Source organism: Mycteria americana, chromosome 15, assembly GCF_035582795.1.
Source record: "Mycteria americana isolate JAX WOST 10 ecotype Jacksonville Zoo and Gardens chromosome 15, USCA_MyAme_1.0, whole genome shotgun sequence".
NCBI classification, from domain to species: Eukaryota; Metazoa; Chordata; class Aves; order Ciconiiformes; family Ciconiidae; genus Mycteria; species Mycteria americana.
This window is the reverse complement of record NC_134379.1, coordinates 7,235,523-7,250,418: the sequence shown is the minus strand read 5'-3', so window position 1 is coordinate 7,250,418 and position 14,896 is coordinate 7,235,523. Positions and strand designations below refer to the sequence as shown.

Genomic DNA, 14,896 nt, shown 5'->3' with positions numbered 1-14,896 from the left:
GGTTTAAAAAAAAAAAAACTATGTCTAGAGATCGAGAAGTTGCAATGACTTTCAAACACTGGTAGTGGGCTTAAATATGGTACTCACTCTTATACCATGGTACATTTGAGCAAATGTCTTTTTACTATGGATAGACTTTTATATTCTGCGGTTTTAGTTATATAGAAAATCTGTAAACCTAACACGGTATAACTACAAGGAATGTTGATAGTATGTTTCTTCTTTTCCCTTAAAAACTCAAGAAAAATTGTTTTGAAGTCTGCAGTAAACATGTATGTTCTTATTCTGCATGTGGCAGTGTGGAAGGTGTTGTTGGTTTCTAATGTATCACATCCTAAGGAAAGAGAATTTGGCCACCACACAACGTAAGAGCAAATATTTTCTTTATATTGGCAGATGTTTTGGTCACTTTCTTGAGGTACTAGCAGAAGAGCCAGTTGCAGAAAAAGTAGTCATAGCAACAGTTTCACACAGTATCTGTGAATCGGAATAATGAAACTACGTAATTGTGCGAACTTCCAAATTCAGTAGGCAGCCTCGAGTCTTGTGGATCTGCTGTGGGTGACGCTACTCTCGGGACAGCCCTGGGATGTTGCAATAAGAAGGCTGCAGACTAAGTGTTCTGAGCTCTTCTGTGAGTATTGGCATAATCTATTACAGTCTAAACCCTGGCCTCAAGAATCCTCTAAGACTGGTGTGCAGCCTGAAAGGACGTTACTACACTACTGTCTAAAGTAGCATGTGTACATTAATTTACACGTGACTTGACCCCAGAATGCTTTAGGCCAGCATCAAAAAGGTTTAGATCAAATTTACCCTCTAGACTATTATTACTATAGTACCTAGTGACAATGTAATATGAAGGAAGCTCCTCCATGCTGGAAGGTAAAACCGCATCTAATAGCGGCAGTTCTGGTACTGTGACTAAAATAAATAGTTTTAAACCAAGTCCAGTTAATGTAGTACCTACCTATCTAACATATTCCACTTTGCTGCTGTAGTATGAATTCCATACTGTATTGGAGTATGTTGGGTATCCTCACAGAAGTGGTGGTTCATACACTTCCTGAATGCTGTGAACGCTCAGAATTTCTCAGCCAGCCACACGTTCTGTCCAGCGAGAGAAGCTACGTAACTTGTGCTCTTCGGTAATCCTGTGGCCAACTTGCTGTGATCTGAGTAGTGTAACTGTTAGGGGGGTATAACTGGAAAACCTCATTTGCCTTGGAGGGATGTGATGTTCATTTAGAGTAACTTGGATTTTTTTAAGTCTTAAGCATTGATTTGTATCATGTAATATTTTTATTTTTTTGCCATAAACGGATACCTCAGTCAGGATCTCTAACTTCAGCTCCTTGAAACTCTGAACATTCATTTTACTACCTGGAAACAAGAAGCCTACAGCCATGGCTAAGCATAGGAAACTAGTGTTTCTGATCTGCTTTGTATCATAGTAACTACTTCAGGTGGACTAGAAATTGCATTAGACTTGCAAGACTTGAGTCAGGCATAAATATTATTTAAACAGAAATTTAATGAACAAGTTCAGCATAGTACCCAGCCACTATACCTTTTGATTTCATTTTAGAAAGAGGGTATGTGATTTTGTTATAGGAGGAAGACAGCTTGATTCATTTGCAATCTTCCAGTATCTTTCTCTAAGAACAAATGCAGCTGATTTGGGCTGTCGTTGGCGGGTAAATATTCCTTTCTTGTTCCCCAAAACACGTGTGGTCCCTGTAGAGAAGTTATAAAATAAAGCAAGTATATATAAAAAGCTCTTATAACCCCTACTGTGAACTGTTACGATGTATGTACTGAATCAGGTTAGGTGGAAGAGACCTATGCACTTTCTTCTACACATAGTCAGGTACAATGGGGAACTTGGCAGATGTAATTTGCATCATCTTGGCAAGATTAATTGGTGTAACTGAGCAATATAGCTGCCATTCATTGTATTTACAACTGGTAAGTTGATGACAGTTAATTCGGGTGTGCCCGTTAACTTGGTCAGTATTATATTTACAGCAGATATTCCTTCTGCCATTAGTTCCACCTTGAAATTTGATGGTGAAAATGTTGATTACTAACTGTTTGACTGTGCTGTCCTTTAGTGGTGTCCACATCCTTTTTGCCTATTTTACTTTTCATAGGAAACTAGAAAAGATGATCGCAACAAGTAGAGAGACTGGAACTGTGTATGTGTATGTGAACTTGTCTACATTTTCTCCATCCTCCTGTTTGAAACTAGTATTACTTTTCTGACTGCTTCTCTGCGATGACTTAGCTTTCTAATACCTATATTGGTGCTCTACAGATTATTGTTAATGGTGTTTCTCTGCCTGAAATTAGCACTGACTGTTCACCACCCTAACTCACTGCAGGTGGCATATGCATAACTGGTTCCTTACTAGGTCTCCTTCCGAGTTGTAATAGTTTAATTTCTGTGTGACTGTCTGCACTGTAGATTAAGTAATGCCCCATCCTTTGCGAATGCACTTATTTATTAATAGTGGATGGAGTGTCATGAGAGACAGTTGTCTACTAGTGTGGCATCTGGTCCTCTATTGCTAAAGCTCTATACCAAGTTAATAATACATTATTTAAGGTGCTCTGTTACTAAGGGCAGTTGTAGATGAAATATGAAGCAAGTGAGACACATCCCTAACAGCCGACTGAAGCTCTGAATTGAGGATGGCCAAGAAATAAAGTAATCGGGGTCTGCTCACAAGCTTCCCTTGCATTCTGCCCTAGTGCATAGTCTCATGTTCTGGGTAGCATCTTTGCAGGTGGGACATCTAGGAGCTCAAGCTGGAGCGAGAGGATGCATTAAGTATAGGCAGGGCCTTCCCTCTGGGCTCTGGTCACGCTGGACTTTGTCACAGAAACCAGCTGTGCTCTGTCTTGGTAAGCAGAGGGCCCTTTTGTCCTACCCTACAGCACAATATTCTTTGTGTATCATAAACCATATTAAAGTTGCAGGGAGGATGGAGAGTTGTGTAGAATATAAACACAGGCTTACCTTGATTAGTCATAAAATCGGCAAAATTCCATATGAGCTCCCCAATCACATACTCTTTCTTCTTTTTGTCAAAAATGGAATGGTACTCTCTTAGCATAGCTTTCTGATACTCCTCGCTGAACATGAGAGGTGGATCCTACAGCCAGGAAAAAGAGGTGACCTTGAATGAAGGTGACAGCTAATCTCAGCAAAGGCTCCATATGTTAACTTCCTCTTTAGTGGGGACCTGCTTCCTGAAGACAACCTTTACAATTGCTTGGTCTTTTCATTGCCGCTGCATTAACAATGGCTATTTAGTGACGATTAGCAACTACTGAAATTACAAGGGGAAACGCACATAAAATACAAACATAATGCCAGATATAGTTGGGGGGAGTCCGTGGTTTTGCTTGGTAATGGTGCTTTATCACGATAGGTGTAGGAGTGCCACCCCCTTCCATGCAGGATAGCATCGTGAAATGAATGTCCAGTCTCCAGTGTTGTATCTTCTGATCAAGTATTTTCTACAAACGCCAAAGTACAGATTTCAAAGCGCTCGGTGCTTTTACTCAAAGCTAAAAACTCCTCTTTAGGTAGACCTTTGTTAGTCAGTGGCAAAGCTCATTGATTTCAGTGGAGCAGGATTACAATCCTGGAGTCTTTCAGACATTTACAAGCTAATGCATTGCAAAACTAAGTAGGCTCAATGGTACCCATCTCTCCTAATTAAGTTTTTCTAACCCTGTAAGAAGAGCAGTGCTTTTTTTCCATCTGGGGTGTCTATAACACTTACACTGTGAAGTCCAGGAACCGAGTCTGCTCCATATTCACTCTGGATAATGGGTTTTTGGTAGGTTTTATACCAGTTCTCAAACTGTGTTGTGAGTTGTAGTGGTATAACTTCCAGGTGGCCTGGGTCGTGATACCAGGAGAAGTAGCTGTTTACACAAATTACATCCACATAAGGAGCCTACAGAAAACAAGGGGAGAGTGTTTTGTCACAGAGCTCGAAGTAGACAACCTTCACTCATAAAGCTAAATCCTCCTTTTGGTTCATTTCATGGAGTCCAGTTTTATTACACCTAGAATAAAGTCTTTTTCCCCCATCACTCAGGCTCTCCCAACACGATATCTTTCCCAGAAAAAAAGCAGGATAAATTTAATAAGCTAATAGCATAGTAATTTGGAATTCCTCTTACAGACTTAGGAAGTGACAGCAAAGAATTAGACAAGATCAATCCATTTCATCCTCAGGTTTGTTAGAAGTTTTTGAGTTTCCAAGATGTCTCTGGCTTGCTGGTACATTTAGATGTACTTTACGAGTATTGGAATGTGATTATCAAGTTAGTGGTCAAATATTTTGACTAGCAACTAAATTTGTGCATCAATGGTGCAATACTAAGACTAAGCATTCTGCAAGTTATATGCCATTTCTACCACATGGACAGTATGATAAAAGGGCACAAAGCCCACTAAAGATAAAGTGATGTTGTATGTAACTTGTTCAATGTTCTCTTAACATGTTTTGTAATAAAAGAAAAAAGTTCTAATACCACATCAGTGTATGAGATCTATTCTTTGGTTTTGTTTTCCTGTGTTGTCTCAAGCTAGGGGGGAGGGGATGGCGGAGTCTGTGTGCATGCCTGATGAAACAGCAATATCCAAGAGCAGATCACTGCTGGGCTCCTTCAAAGCTAAGGCCACCAGTTTGGTTTTTTTTTCCCCTGGGGTGGGGAGGAACAGACCTCTTGGTTACAGAAGACCGTTCCTGCTAATTGTAGGACAGTTGGAAAGAAATACGAAGTGTAACCTGTAGCAGGGGCATGTGGCAGTTATCATGTACCTACAAACTCACCTGCTAGAAGTGTTTATTGTACAGTAGTGACAAGTATTATAAAGTCATCTTGAAAAATTAAAAATTACATAGGAACTACCCCAGAAACAAGTTTATGTGTGTTAAAGATCCTTGGTTCATGCTATGGCCAGCTTAAGGCACAGACATCCAAGAAAAGTGCCTTTTGCCTATTTATACAGCTCTAGGACTTTAATTATGAAGCTGGAAGAGCTTTTAGCTTATTCAACATTAACAGGCATCTGCCAAAGAAGAGCTAGAGCAGTTTAAAGCAGGAATTAAAGCAAAGCTTCCTTCCTTTAGACTTCCACAAGGGCTGTTAGCATTTTAAAGAGGTTTAAGCTTTGGTTTAATTGCAAGTGAAAATCCTGAGCATTAGTAAACACTATCAATGGAAGAGCAAAGCATGGCAATGTTAATGGAAACCAGGGGTCTGATCCTGCATACTTCACTCAGGACAAAGAACTGTTCTTCCCTCCTACAGATATTTTTTTTTTTTTTCAGCTGGAACACAACTACAGGATAAGGTGCTTTGTACTAGAAAGGAAAAAATGGAAGTTTTATTCTGCTTCTCCCTGTTAAATATCTCTAAACTTGGGGAGGTAGGGGGAAAGGACTGTAAAACAAATGCCAAGAAGAGGAAATTTAATGTATGAATTTAAAAAAAAAAAAAAAGCTAGAAAATAAAGTAAACTTACACCACGATCAAGAGCGTAATTAGCATCTGTCACAAAGGTTACCGGTCTGGAGGGATCAAGAGCTTTAGTGTGAGCTATCACTGTCCTGTTTGCAAACAGTAAAGCAAGAGTTCAACAACAGCATGGAGAAGCACAGCCCCATTTCCCCAAGCTCTCTGTCCTTTCACCCCCCCTCAGACAGTTGGAGCTGCTTTTGATTTAGCAGGCAGAGTATTTTTAATTAAACACTGCAGGATACTTAGTGATCATCTGCTATAAAGTACCTGCAATTCTAGCCAGTTCTGCAGGAGTATAAATATAACGGCAAAGACATCTTTATCTGTCACAAAGCTGGTTGCTATCCCACCTGAAAAGAGTGGAAGTATACCAAATTGTAGACATGTTAATTTGTCTGTTGGTGCCAGCAGCTTGCAAGTTAGTGAAGGGACAGTGAGTTCGGTCATGAAAATGTGAGAAGGGTAGCGGGAAGTTTCTGAACAACTCTTGGGATGTGTTCCTGCAAAAGCACGAGACCGTAGCCCTACACCACAGCAGGCAGAGCAGTCAAAGGTTGGCTGCTTTTGCAGAACCCCCGAATGAGGGAGCTGAGACAGAGAATGGGAGGGTCAAGCTCTGCTGCTACCTTGACATTTGCAGGAGGGTGGTGGATCAATCTGAAGAATGAAAATTCACAATTGCCTCTTAATGTACCTGCAGCTACTAGGGACAGAGATGACTCTTGGCTATCCAAAGCTTAAACCTCTTTAAAAATAAAACCAAGGGGTCTGTAGGGACTCGAAGCAGTGGCTTTGAAGCGGGGTGTCACAATCCCCTGCAGAACAAATAACTAGCACTAACTGAAAAACCATGTCTTCAGAATGAAAGGCCAATTATTTTACAGCTTCGCTGTAATTCTCAAATAATTTAGCACTCATCTTCTGTTGGTAACAAGGAATATCCCATTCCCATCAGATCTGCTTTTGCTTGATCCTTAGGTCAAGAAAAGATGCTCAGACCAAATGGACGCCTGGTAATTTTGCAGAGCCTTACTGCTTCAGAAACAACAGGTTGAGACTGTTGTGCGGTTCTGAGCATCAGCTACACTTTTAGTTTGCTTCTGTGGGTATTGTTTCAGGGTTCCCAAAAAATGTTTGCCCTCTCTTTACTACTTCTCTGTGCCATCCCAAAGGAAGAAGATGCATCATCTGCCAAGATTCAAGCCTCAGCTCTGTGTACAAGCAGACGCACTTACTTAAAGTAGTAAGCTGCGGGGGGCAGCTCCGATGCTGGCTCATTGGCTACTGACCACATCACGACTGATGGCCTGTTCTTATCCCTGCGGATCAGCTCCTCCATCACAACAAGATGATGCTGCAAGGACTTGTTCCCAAAGCTCTCACTTAAAGACAAAAGGAATTGAGACCCGGTAAGGCGAGAGTTTAAAATCCATCCCCCTTTGCCTTTCCCTGTGAAAACTCAAGCTTCTGGGGTGTACAAGCACAGCTGAGCCTTGACACTGAATATGGCTTCTGCCCTATTTCCCCAAAGCCTGCTGCACAGTTCAGGGCAGCGGTTTGGGCTCATTAATCATGCCAGACCAAACGACACGATGGCCACGTGGCAAAATGCCCTCCAGTTGCCCAACCTCACTAGGCACACGTGGCACAACGCGTTGATTTCTAAATAGAGCAAAGTACTTCCATTATCAGGACAACAGGGGCTGCGGCGGCGATGAACACAGAAAGGAGGGAAAGGGTCCTTTGAGCGATTGCTTACGGCATTTTAATCCCCACTCCCGGGCACTCGTCGATCACCACAATGCCATAGGCATCGCACAGGTCCATGATCTCCTCGGCGTAGGGGTAGTGGCTGGTGCGGAAAGAGTTTGCCCCCAGCCAGCGCAGCAGGTTGAAGTCCTTCACAACCAGAGACCAGTCGAGGCCTTTGCCACGGATCTGGGGGGGGGGGGGAGAGAGACATCACACCCTGTCACGCTGCTAGGCCAAGGCTTCTCCTCACACCTTAGCTGGGCACCACTGCTTTCCTTCTCACACCCAGCATCTTTCCAGCCTCGGGTACCATTTCTAGCTGACCGCGCCACCTCTCCCTGCAGTGTTTGCCTTTCTGAGGGGCACTGCCACATGCACACCCAGACCCTGGTTGTTTGGAGAAGCAGAGGGATGGCGATTGCAGGCAGCCTCCCTTTCACAGGCGTCACCCATGAGGCGGGCTGGGGAGGACCGCGGACCGGCGGGGCTCTGTGCGCTCCTCTGAGGAGAGCCCGCGCTCCGCGGCGCCGCGAGGGAGGCGCCCGCCGCCCCTGAGGTGAGCGGCGCGGCGGGCGGCTCGGGCGGGGCCGGGGCCTCTGGTGCGGCTGCGGGGCCTCCCTGTGGCCGGGCCGCGCCTCGCAGCCCTGCGGCTCCTCTGCGGCTCAGCCCTCCCCGCCGGAGACTTTGTCCTCGGTATTTCCGAGGACAAAACTGAGCGCGCTATTTCTGACTGGAAGCCATGGCCGGGAGATTGTTTAGCTCCTCTGCCGGCACACCCCGGGCTTGCCCACGCACCCTGAGAGGGATGTTACGACTACAGCAGGACTGGGCATGGTGTCCCCTTAATGCTGGCAAAAAGTTCACGCCAGCCCCCCTGGCAGCTCCCAGCCTGGGAGAAGGATGTGAGGAAACAGTCCCTTTGGGTGGAGAGGGGAGGCAGGAGCGGGCGCTGCCTCAGTGGCACAAAGCAAGGCGCCATTAGGGGCCCCCACCATGGGCGCTGCACACTTACGTCTGCGTCTTCATGCTTGTTGACGCCATGGAAATAGAAGGGCTTGCCGTTGATGAGGAACTGCGTGCTGGTGACGTGGACGGTGCGGATGCCAACCGGGAGCGTGTACACGTCCTCCAGCAGCACCCCGTTCGCCTGCGCCTGCATTTTCACCTGGATTTCCAAAGGGGAGATGCAAGTGACATACTGGGCTTCACAAGGATGCCCTGTCCTTCCTCCCCCTTGTCTGTAAGGGCTATCCTGACCGCCCGCCCATTTCCCAGCCCTGCCTCGGCGCCCTGCCTCCTCCTCACTGCTGCTACAGCTGATTCTTGTGGTCCCCATGTACCTCCTCAGGGAAGGAGCAAAGTCTGACTGAACAGAAAATAGAAATCCAAGCTGGGGAAGTTGAAGGATGAAGAATGAACCCTGGATCATGCTTTTGGGGCTTGTTCACCCTAAGAGCTTCAGTTTCTTTTCCCCTTGCTCATCTGGGCCATTTCATCCCCCCAGGCAAGGCAGCAGTACACCTCTTCTGCCCTGGACCTTGATACCAGGCAATGACTGAAATGTCATCTGCTCACAAGAGCTACGAACCTGGGCCCCTGGAAACTCACAGCAGCTCATCTGCCCTAATTTCTGCATCTAAACGTCACTACTCATCCTTAACTCACACAGAGTCTTCCAGGCTCGTGCTATTGATGCTGAACTCTTGTCTTGCAGAGTGGGAAGAAAGCTCATTGCATGGCAAAGCATGTGGAAGAGGTTAGCAGCCTGCTCCTCACAGACCCTCCTCCCCTGTATTGTCTCAAACGGTCCTTTTGCAAGGGATGGATTGGGCCCTGAATGTGAAGGGCAAGCATCTGCGAGTGCATGTGTGCACTCCAGGCATGCCCCCCTTCTTGTCACCAACAGACTTTTCACTTCAGCATTGAGGAAGCTGGCAAAGCTTGATCTGATTATTGTATAATTAGCAATGCCACTCTGGTCACGTGAACAGGATCCATGGGAGAAGACGAGTATGGAAGATGGGCCATATGGCAGTTCCTTAACCCTATTAGACAGTCAGAGGAAACGCACACAGAAAGGAAGAAATGTCACTGTTACCTCTAAGGAGTAGCGGTATCCAGGGTTCTCGTGCATCAGGTAAGGCCACCAAAGCTTTGGGTTCAGGACTTTTAGCTCTCCAGCTGGCCCATCGCCTGTAGCAACCACTTTCCCTTCTTGGTCACGTAAACTCAGGGACAAGGAATAGAGTGTGCTGCCAACAACTGACACCTGATATTGCACCATTGCTGGTTCAAAGGAAATAAAAGACAATCAGGACTGCCATGAAAGGAAAAATACATGTATCAAATGTTGGAGGGTTTTCACATACAGCAGCATTAAAATATGAGGGAGATGCAGAACAACAACAGAGTGGCATGAATTGAACATAAGAAGCATGACCTGTCTGTCTTGAGGTCCAGAATTTTCCAGCAAGATTAGTGTATCACACAACTCTGCTACTTAAGAGATAAGCCTGCTTTAAGTGGCAGGAAGACTGCCCCTACTGTGAAATTCTACTTTGAGAAACACCTGATCATCCTTTCACTTTAACAGTAGTCTCTTGCAAGCACTTCTTTTTTTTTTATTGCTTCTGAAAACTTTACCATATTCTTGCAGCTGCTGAGCTGTGCAATAGACCAGCTCAGGTTCAAGAGAAAGCCACTAGGAAACAAATTCAATTGGACCTTTGCAGGATATTTTCTCTGCTGCCCTTGTCATCTCCATTTTGGAACCTGAGGTAGCTGCTGTAATTGTTCTGGACCTACCAACACTCTCTGATGAAGTAGTTGTCACAGTAATATCATCTATGTAGACAGAAGGAGTGGTGTAAAGCACAACCGGGCGATGGATTCCAGCATAATTAAAGAAATCAAACCTGATGTTCTGTACAAAATAGTTCTTGGGATACCTGAGTGAGCAAGACAGGAGAAATGGCTACATTATGTTTCATTACACAAGAACTGAAGGCAGCATATGGATGCTAGTAAATGTAATGTAAAATAGTAATGTAAAAATAGATGCTAGCTGGTAAAATAGTCTTTACAACAGGATGGATCTATCTGTCAGCAGAGCTACTGCTGCTACACTGAAGGGGACTACCAGTTAACAAACATCTAACACACTGAATAGGTTTGATCCTTCAGGATAGCTGGTACTTGCAGTTTCCAGCTGTACTCAAGCTTCTCAAATCTGTCACTGATTCAGCTTGGCAAATTACTTAATCTCAGTTTTCTGTGTATAAAACAGACGCAGTAACTCAGTGCAGATTCCTCATAACACCAAAGCTTAAACTCCTCCCTGCTTGACTGATCAATTTTGGCATAAATGCAACCCATGCTTTTCTAAGTTGCTTGGAGGGTCTTATGAATCAGCAGCCAAATAAATTCCCGTTCTCTCATCCCTGGGATAAGCTCAGCAGTACAGCGCTTTAGCAACTCACCTTGTTTTGTCATTCATGTACTGAATTGACCCTGGAGGCAGAGTATGGGGTGTCAGGGTGTTGTTGAGCGCAACAGTGATGCGGCAGGGGATCCCTGGGCTGCCCTGGACGATGCTGCTTATATCCGCTTCAAAAGGGAGGTGCCCCCCTTCGTGTTCCACAACTTGCACTCCATTAACCCACTGCAAGAGAAGACACCCGTGAGCCCAAGAGGCAGGGTTATTGGGTTTTTGTGGTAAGCATAGCAGGGAGAAGGGAAGGAGCCCAGCAAAGGGCAGTCGCGTTTCCCAAGTACGCTGAACCTTGTTCTGGACTCTTACTCCTTAAGGGATCAATCTAGCAGCTCTCCCTTTACTGGGAGCTAGGTCTGGGTCACGTACAAGCAAGTGTCCCTGAGAGATGCTCTTTTGGGCAGATCCTGTAGCAAGGACATGTTTTAGTTACTAGTCCTGATATTGGAGGATCAGAGAAGAGAGACCTGGGAAACACAGCCAAGTTCTTGGCTGGAGGAAAACAGCCAAGAATTAAGAAAATAGCAAACGGATATAAAATCTAGGCAGAGTTGTGTTTGCTGAAGAAGTCATAGGACAGATTTTAGTGCAGCATGATTTTGGAAACACATGGACACTTTCCCATGCAACGTACCACAATGGAGTAGTAATGGGCACTACCGAAACGGAGCACCACTCTGGTGTTGAGGTCGTCCTGAAGCCAGCGGAGAGGAAGCAGCACCTCTTTCTCATACCAAACCCAGCCGATGTAGTTCTCCAAGCTGGGGTCTTGAGTGATATCATTGAAGCTGGCAGGCACTGGCATGTCAATCACAGGACCGGTCTGGCAGGAATTACACAGAAAGGGAGGGAACAGATAATTTTAAAAAAGACATTTTACTGTCTTGGCTGTCCAGGCTGTGCTGCTGGAGGTGTCCCCTTCCACTGACAGCCTTACAATCCCTTTGCCAAGTGGAAATACTTGGGAAAACCTGTTTAGAAACTGGTGTGGTCTGTCACAGGTCCTATACAAGTCCTACTTAATATCAGGCCCAGGAACCTGCCTGTTCCTACAGGAAGAAGCTGCTCATATCTTTTTCCCCTCTTGATTTTATTAATGGCTCTGGTATTGCGGAATCAGAAAAGTGAGGGGGAAAAAAAAGATGCCCAGGTCGTCGTTTCAGCCTGGCACTTCCCACAAACTGCAGTTTCTCCTGCACAGCTCTAGCTGTTTGGTGAGCAGTGCTGGTGGTGTGGTGTCAGTTCACTGGCGCAGGGTGCTGCTTGTCAGGCTAAGAGCTGTAGTAGAAGGGTAGCAAGAGTCATGGATATTTTGGGCCAGATCCCCCAGGGGAGGTCCCGTGGAGACTGTTTGGGATGAGTCCAGCCTTTCTCACTCTCTGAAAGCAACATAGATTACTTAGGATTACAATAGAGTCAATTCACTTGCTTATTTTTAATATAAGGATTAAAGGCAAGCAGTGTCGTAATACATTTAACATTGAGGTGACCGGATGCTATTGCAAAATAGAGCTTTTCATTTTTAGCACCTACTGCGCTCGTGATGTTGCAGAAACGAGCGCTGAGCAGCACACAGCTGCAGCAGCTTCCCCTTTCCAACGGAAGCCTTTCCATGCAGAGTGGAACGAGGAAGGTCTGGTCGCCCAGGGGTGAGCATCATGTGCGCAGCTGACTCAGCACCGAACTGTACCGGTGCTGCAGAGAAACTCAACGTCTTTATCAGACATCAGCAAATCCTAGCAGGAAAATCCTTGGATGGTGAAGGGGATTTTCTAGTATCTGATACAGGATAACCTTTGATTGGGATGGCCATAATGTGTGTCTCCTTCGGGGAGATTCTCTGATGTCTAAAGTAGGTTGAGCGTACACCTCTAAGCCTCCCTTTGGGGGGGCATAGTCTAGGATTCATCTCCTCTGGCAGTCTCTTTTTGCAAAACTTCTAGCAGCATAGTGTCTTTCCGCTCTTCTCTCCTTCCACAATTTGGCAAAAAATTGGCCAAAGGGCTAAAAGAGAAATGATGAAGGACACGTACACTTTATGCACAGAATAAATAACTTCTTTCTTTTAGGTAATGGTGTTAATTTCATAATAGATTTCAGTCACACTAGAACTTGCTTATCTGCACTGGGCTACTTTGGAATAGATAATTCAAGAGTGCCCTTTCCAGGCATGTTTTTGTTTATCCTGTGCTGCTGACGATAGGTAAATGCTGTGCAAGGCCAGCCTTGCTTTTGCAGCACAGGGATTTCTAGGACAGCCAGAGGTGGCTGTAGTTCATTCAAATACTTTCTGGCTTCTGAGCAGAAGCGGGATAATCGGAGACTGCCGTTTCGTCGGTCGGTAATTAGAAAGCCTCTTAAGAAAACCCTCTGCAGAGCGGTAAGACGCTTCGCGCAGGGCGGGGGGCAAAGAGCAGCCGCTCCGCAAGCCCGGTGGGGAAGGAAAGGGGGAAACGGTGCTCTCGGGAGAGGAAGGAAGCCCGCTTTGCAGGGGGGCCCCTCCCGGGAGGGGAGCACCCCGCTGCCGCACCGCCCTGCCCGCGCCCCGCCGCCGGCCCCGCGGTACCTGCCGGAGCGGCTGCCGGTACCAGCGATGCACGAAGCCGGCGTCCCTGCCCGGCGAGAAGTCGGCGCGGAAGCTCCAGAGGCCGCCGAGCTCCTTCCGCTCCCGGGAGGGGGTCTCCCGGGGGTAGAGCATGCCGCCCGGCGGGGCCGCCGCCCGCCCCAGCGCCAGCAGCAGGAGCAGGCGGCAGCCCCCCACCACGCCGCGGGCCACCCCGCCGCCTGACGCTCCCGCCGCCATCTTGGCTGTGGGCAGTGCCCGGCCGCGGGGCGGGAGCGGTGGGCGCAGGTCCCGCCCCGCCACAGCCGGCATGGCCGCGGCGGGAGGGGCCGCTCCCCGGCCCGGCCGGGTCCGGGTGCTGTTGCCCAGGGCCGCAGGCGCCTCCAGCCACAGCCATGGGTAGCCTGGCGTAAAAACACTTGCAGGGCTTGAGCTGTGTCCGGGATTGCTGGATTTCCGGGGGGGTGGGGTGGTGGTTTGCTTTTGTTTCTTTACTTACTTGCTTGCTTACTGACTTTTATTTCTTTTCAGAGTTGAAGTGGGAGGGCAAAAAGTTATTGGAAATGGCAAAGAGCACTGACGACGTCTTGGGGACAGGCAGGATGATCTCCGCATTAGAAAACCACGTCTGGGCTCAGGTGTGAAGCATGGTAACATTTCCTATTCAAACCCCATCCCTCAGAACGTCGTTAGGAATAAAGCAGGACGGAGAAAAGTACCACAGGGGCGAGGGAGGAAGGAAATGCCATCGGCTTGATTTTAATTTTACAGTACATTTATTTGCAGCCTATATTTGTTTCCTGGATGAGACCGTGTACTTCCACGTGCAGTATGCAGCTGTCAGTCATGCTGTATCTGATTCAATTACAGATGCAACAGCTCAGTTTATTGCAGATCAATGAAAGGCTTGGTGACACGTGAGACTATCAGAAAGGTGGAGGGTCAAATGGGGACTACCAGTGATTATGAACTTTATTTAAGCGAGAGATGGAGATGTGATAATCTGCTAAAACCACCTTCTTTTTTCAATCAGCAGGGCCCCACATTACTCAGCACTGACCCCCAAGATGCTGAACAGTGGCTGCTGGGAACAAGCAAAAGTCTAGTTGGCTGGGGCCTGTGAAGGTACTGATCAGGAATGTGAAAATACAAAGAGGAAGAAAGTTTATGTGAGGAAAGAACAGAACTGTGGGCTGGGGAGGAAGAGATAACCCCTTCTTCTGAGTCTGTTGGTGTCACCTCTCCACCTGAATTAAGTGTACATAATTGATTTCCCTGCCACAGCTAACTTAGCGGAACTAAACCAGAGAAACATGGCAATAAACAGCAGGGACTCAGGAACTTCCTGGCATTTCATTCCTCAAGTAAGATTTTTCCTGGACTTTGTTCTGCTTTTACTTCTGTAAGGATAGAAGGGAAGATGGTAAATGATTTTCATAAGAGGCAATAGCAATGCAGAGCCAGGGATTTTTTTTTTTTAAAGCACTCTGCCCCAGCTAGGTTGGAGGCAAATCAGAGCATGTGATTTGAAAGAGCTGGACCTG

At 46.5% G+C, this 14,896-nt stretch overlaps 1 protein-coding gene and 1 long non-coding RNA gene across 3 annotated transcripts; one reads left to right on the top strand and one right to left on the bottom strand.

The window, feature by feature from the left end:
* Positions 1 to 1,498: 1,498 nt before the first annotated feature.
* GUSB (glucuronidase beta) lies at positions 1,499 to 13,679 on the bottom strand. Its single transcript, XM_075518335.1, has 12 exons — positions 13,356 to 13,679; positions 11,424 to 11,612; positions 10,779 to 10,960; positions 10,105 to 10,247; positions 9,398 to 9,585; positions 8,312 to 8,464; positions 7,307 to 7,485; positions 6,783 to 6,929; positions 5,552 to 5,636; positions 3,795 to 3,971; positions 3,023 to 3,158; positions 1,499 to 1,737 (listed from the first exon to the last, which is right to left on the bottom strand). The coding sequence occupies exons 1-12, from the start codon at positions 13,662 to 13,664 to the stop codon at positions 1,580 to 1,582; spliced, it is 2,046 nt and encodes a 681-aa protein (XP_075374450.1). The 5' UTR covers positions 13,665 to 13,679; the 3' UTR covers positions 1,499 to 1,579.
* On the top strand, positions 13,082 to 14,710 carry LOC142417511 (uncharacterized). 2 transcript variants are annotated; one of them, XR_012778035.1, is made up of 3 exons: positions 13,082 to 13,169; positions 13,884 to 13,990; positions 14,389 to 14,710. It is a non-coding gene; the product is annotated as an uncharacterized LOC142417511 (long non-coding RNA). The 2 variants fall into 2 exon arrangements; XR_012778034.1 differs by lacking the exon at positions 13,082 to 13,169 and adding an exon at positions 13,392 to 13,751.
* The last annotated feature ends 186 nt before the right edge of the window (positions 14,711 to 14,896 follow it).

Bases quoted from the DNA above. Each gene is read 5' to 3' on its own strand.
- GUSB (XM_075518335.1), bottom strand. From the start codon at position 13,664: ATGCCGGCTGTGGCGGGGCGGGACCTGCGCCCACCGCTCCCGCCCCGC. The intron at 8,465-9,397 runs GTAACAGTGACA...TTGGAAATCCAG, and splicing joins GATACCGCTACTCCTTAGAG to GTGAAAATGCAGGCGCAGGC. The intron at 5,637-6,782 runs GTAAGTGCGTCT...GTTTGCAAACAG, and splicing joins CCCGCAGCTTACTACTTTAA to GACAGTGATAGCTCACACTA.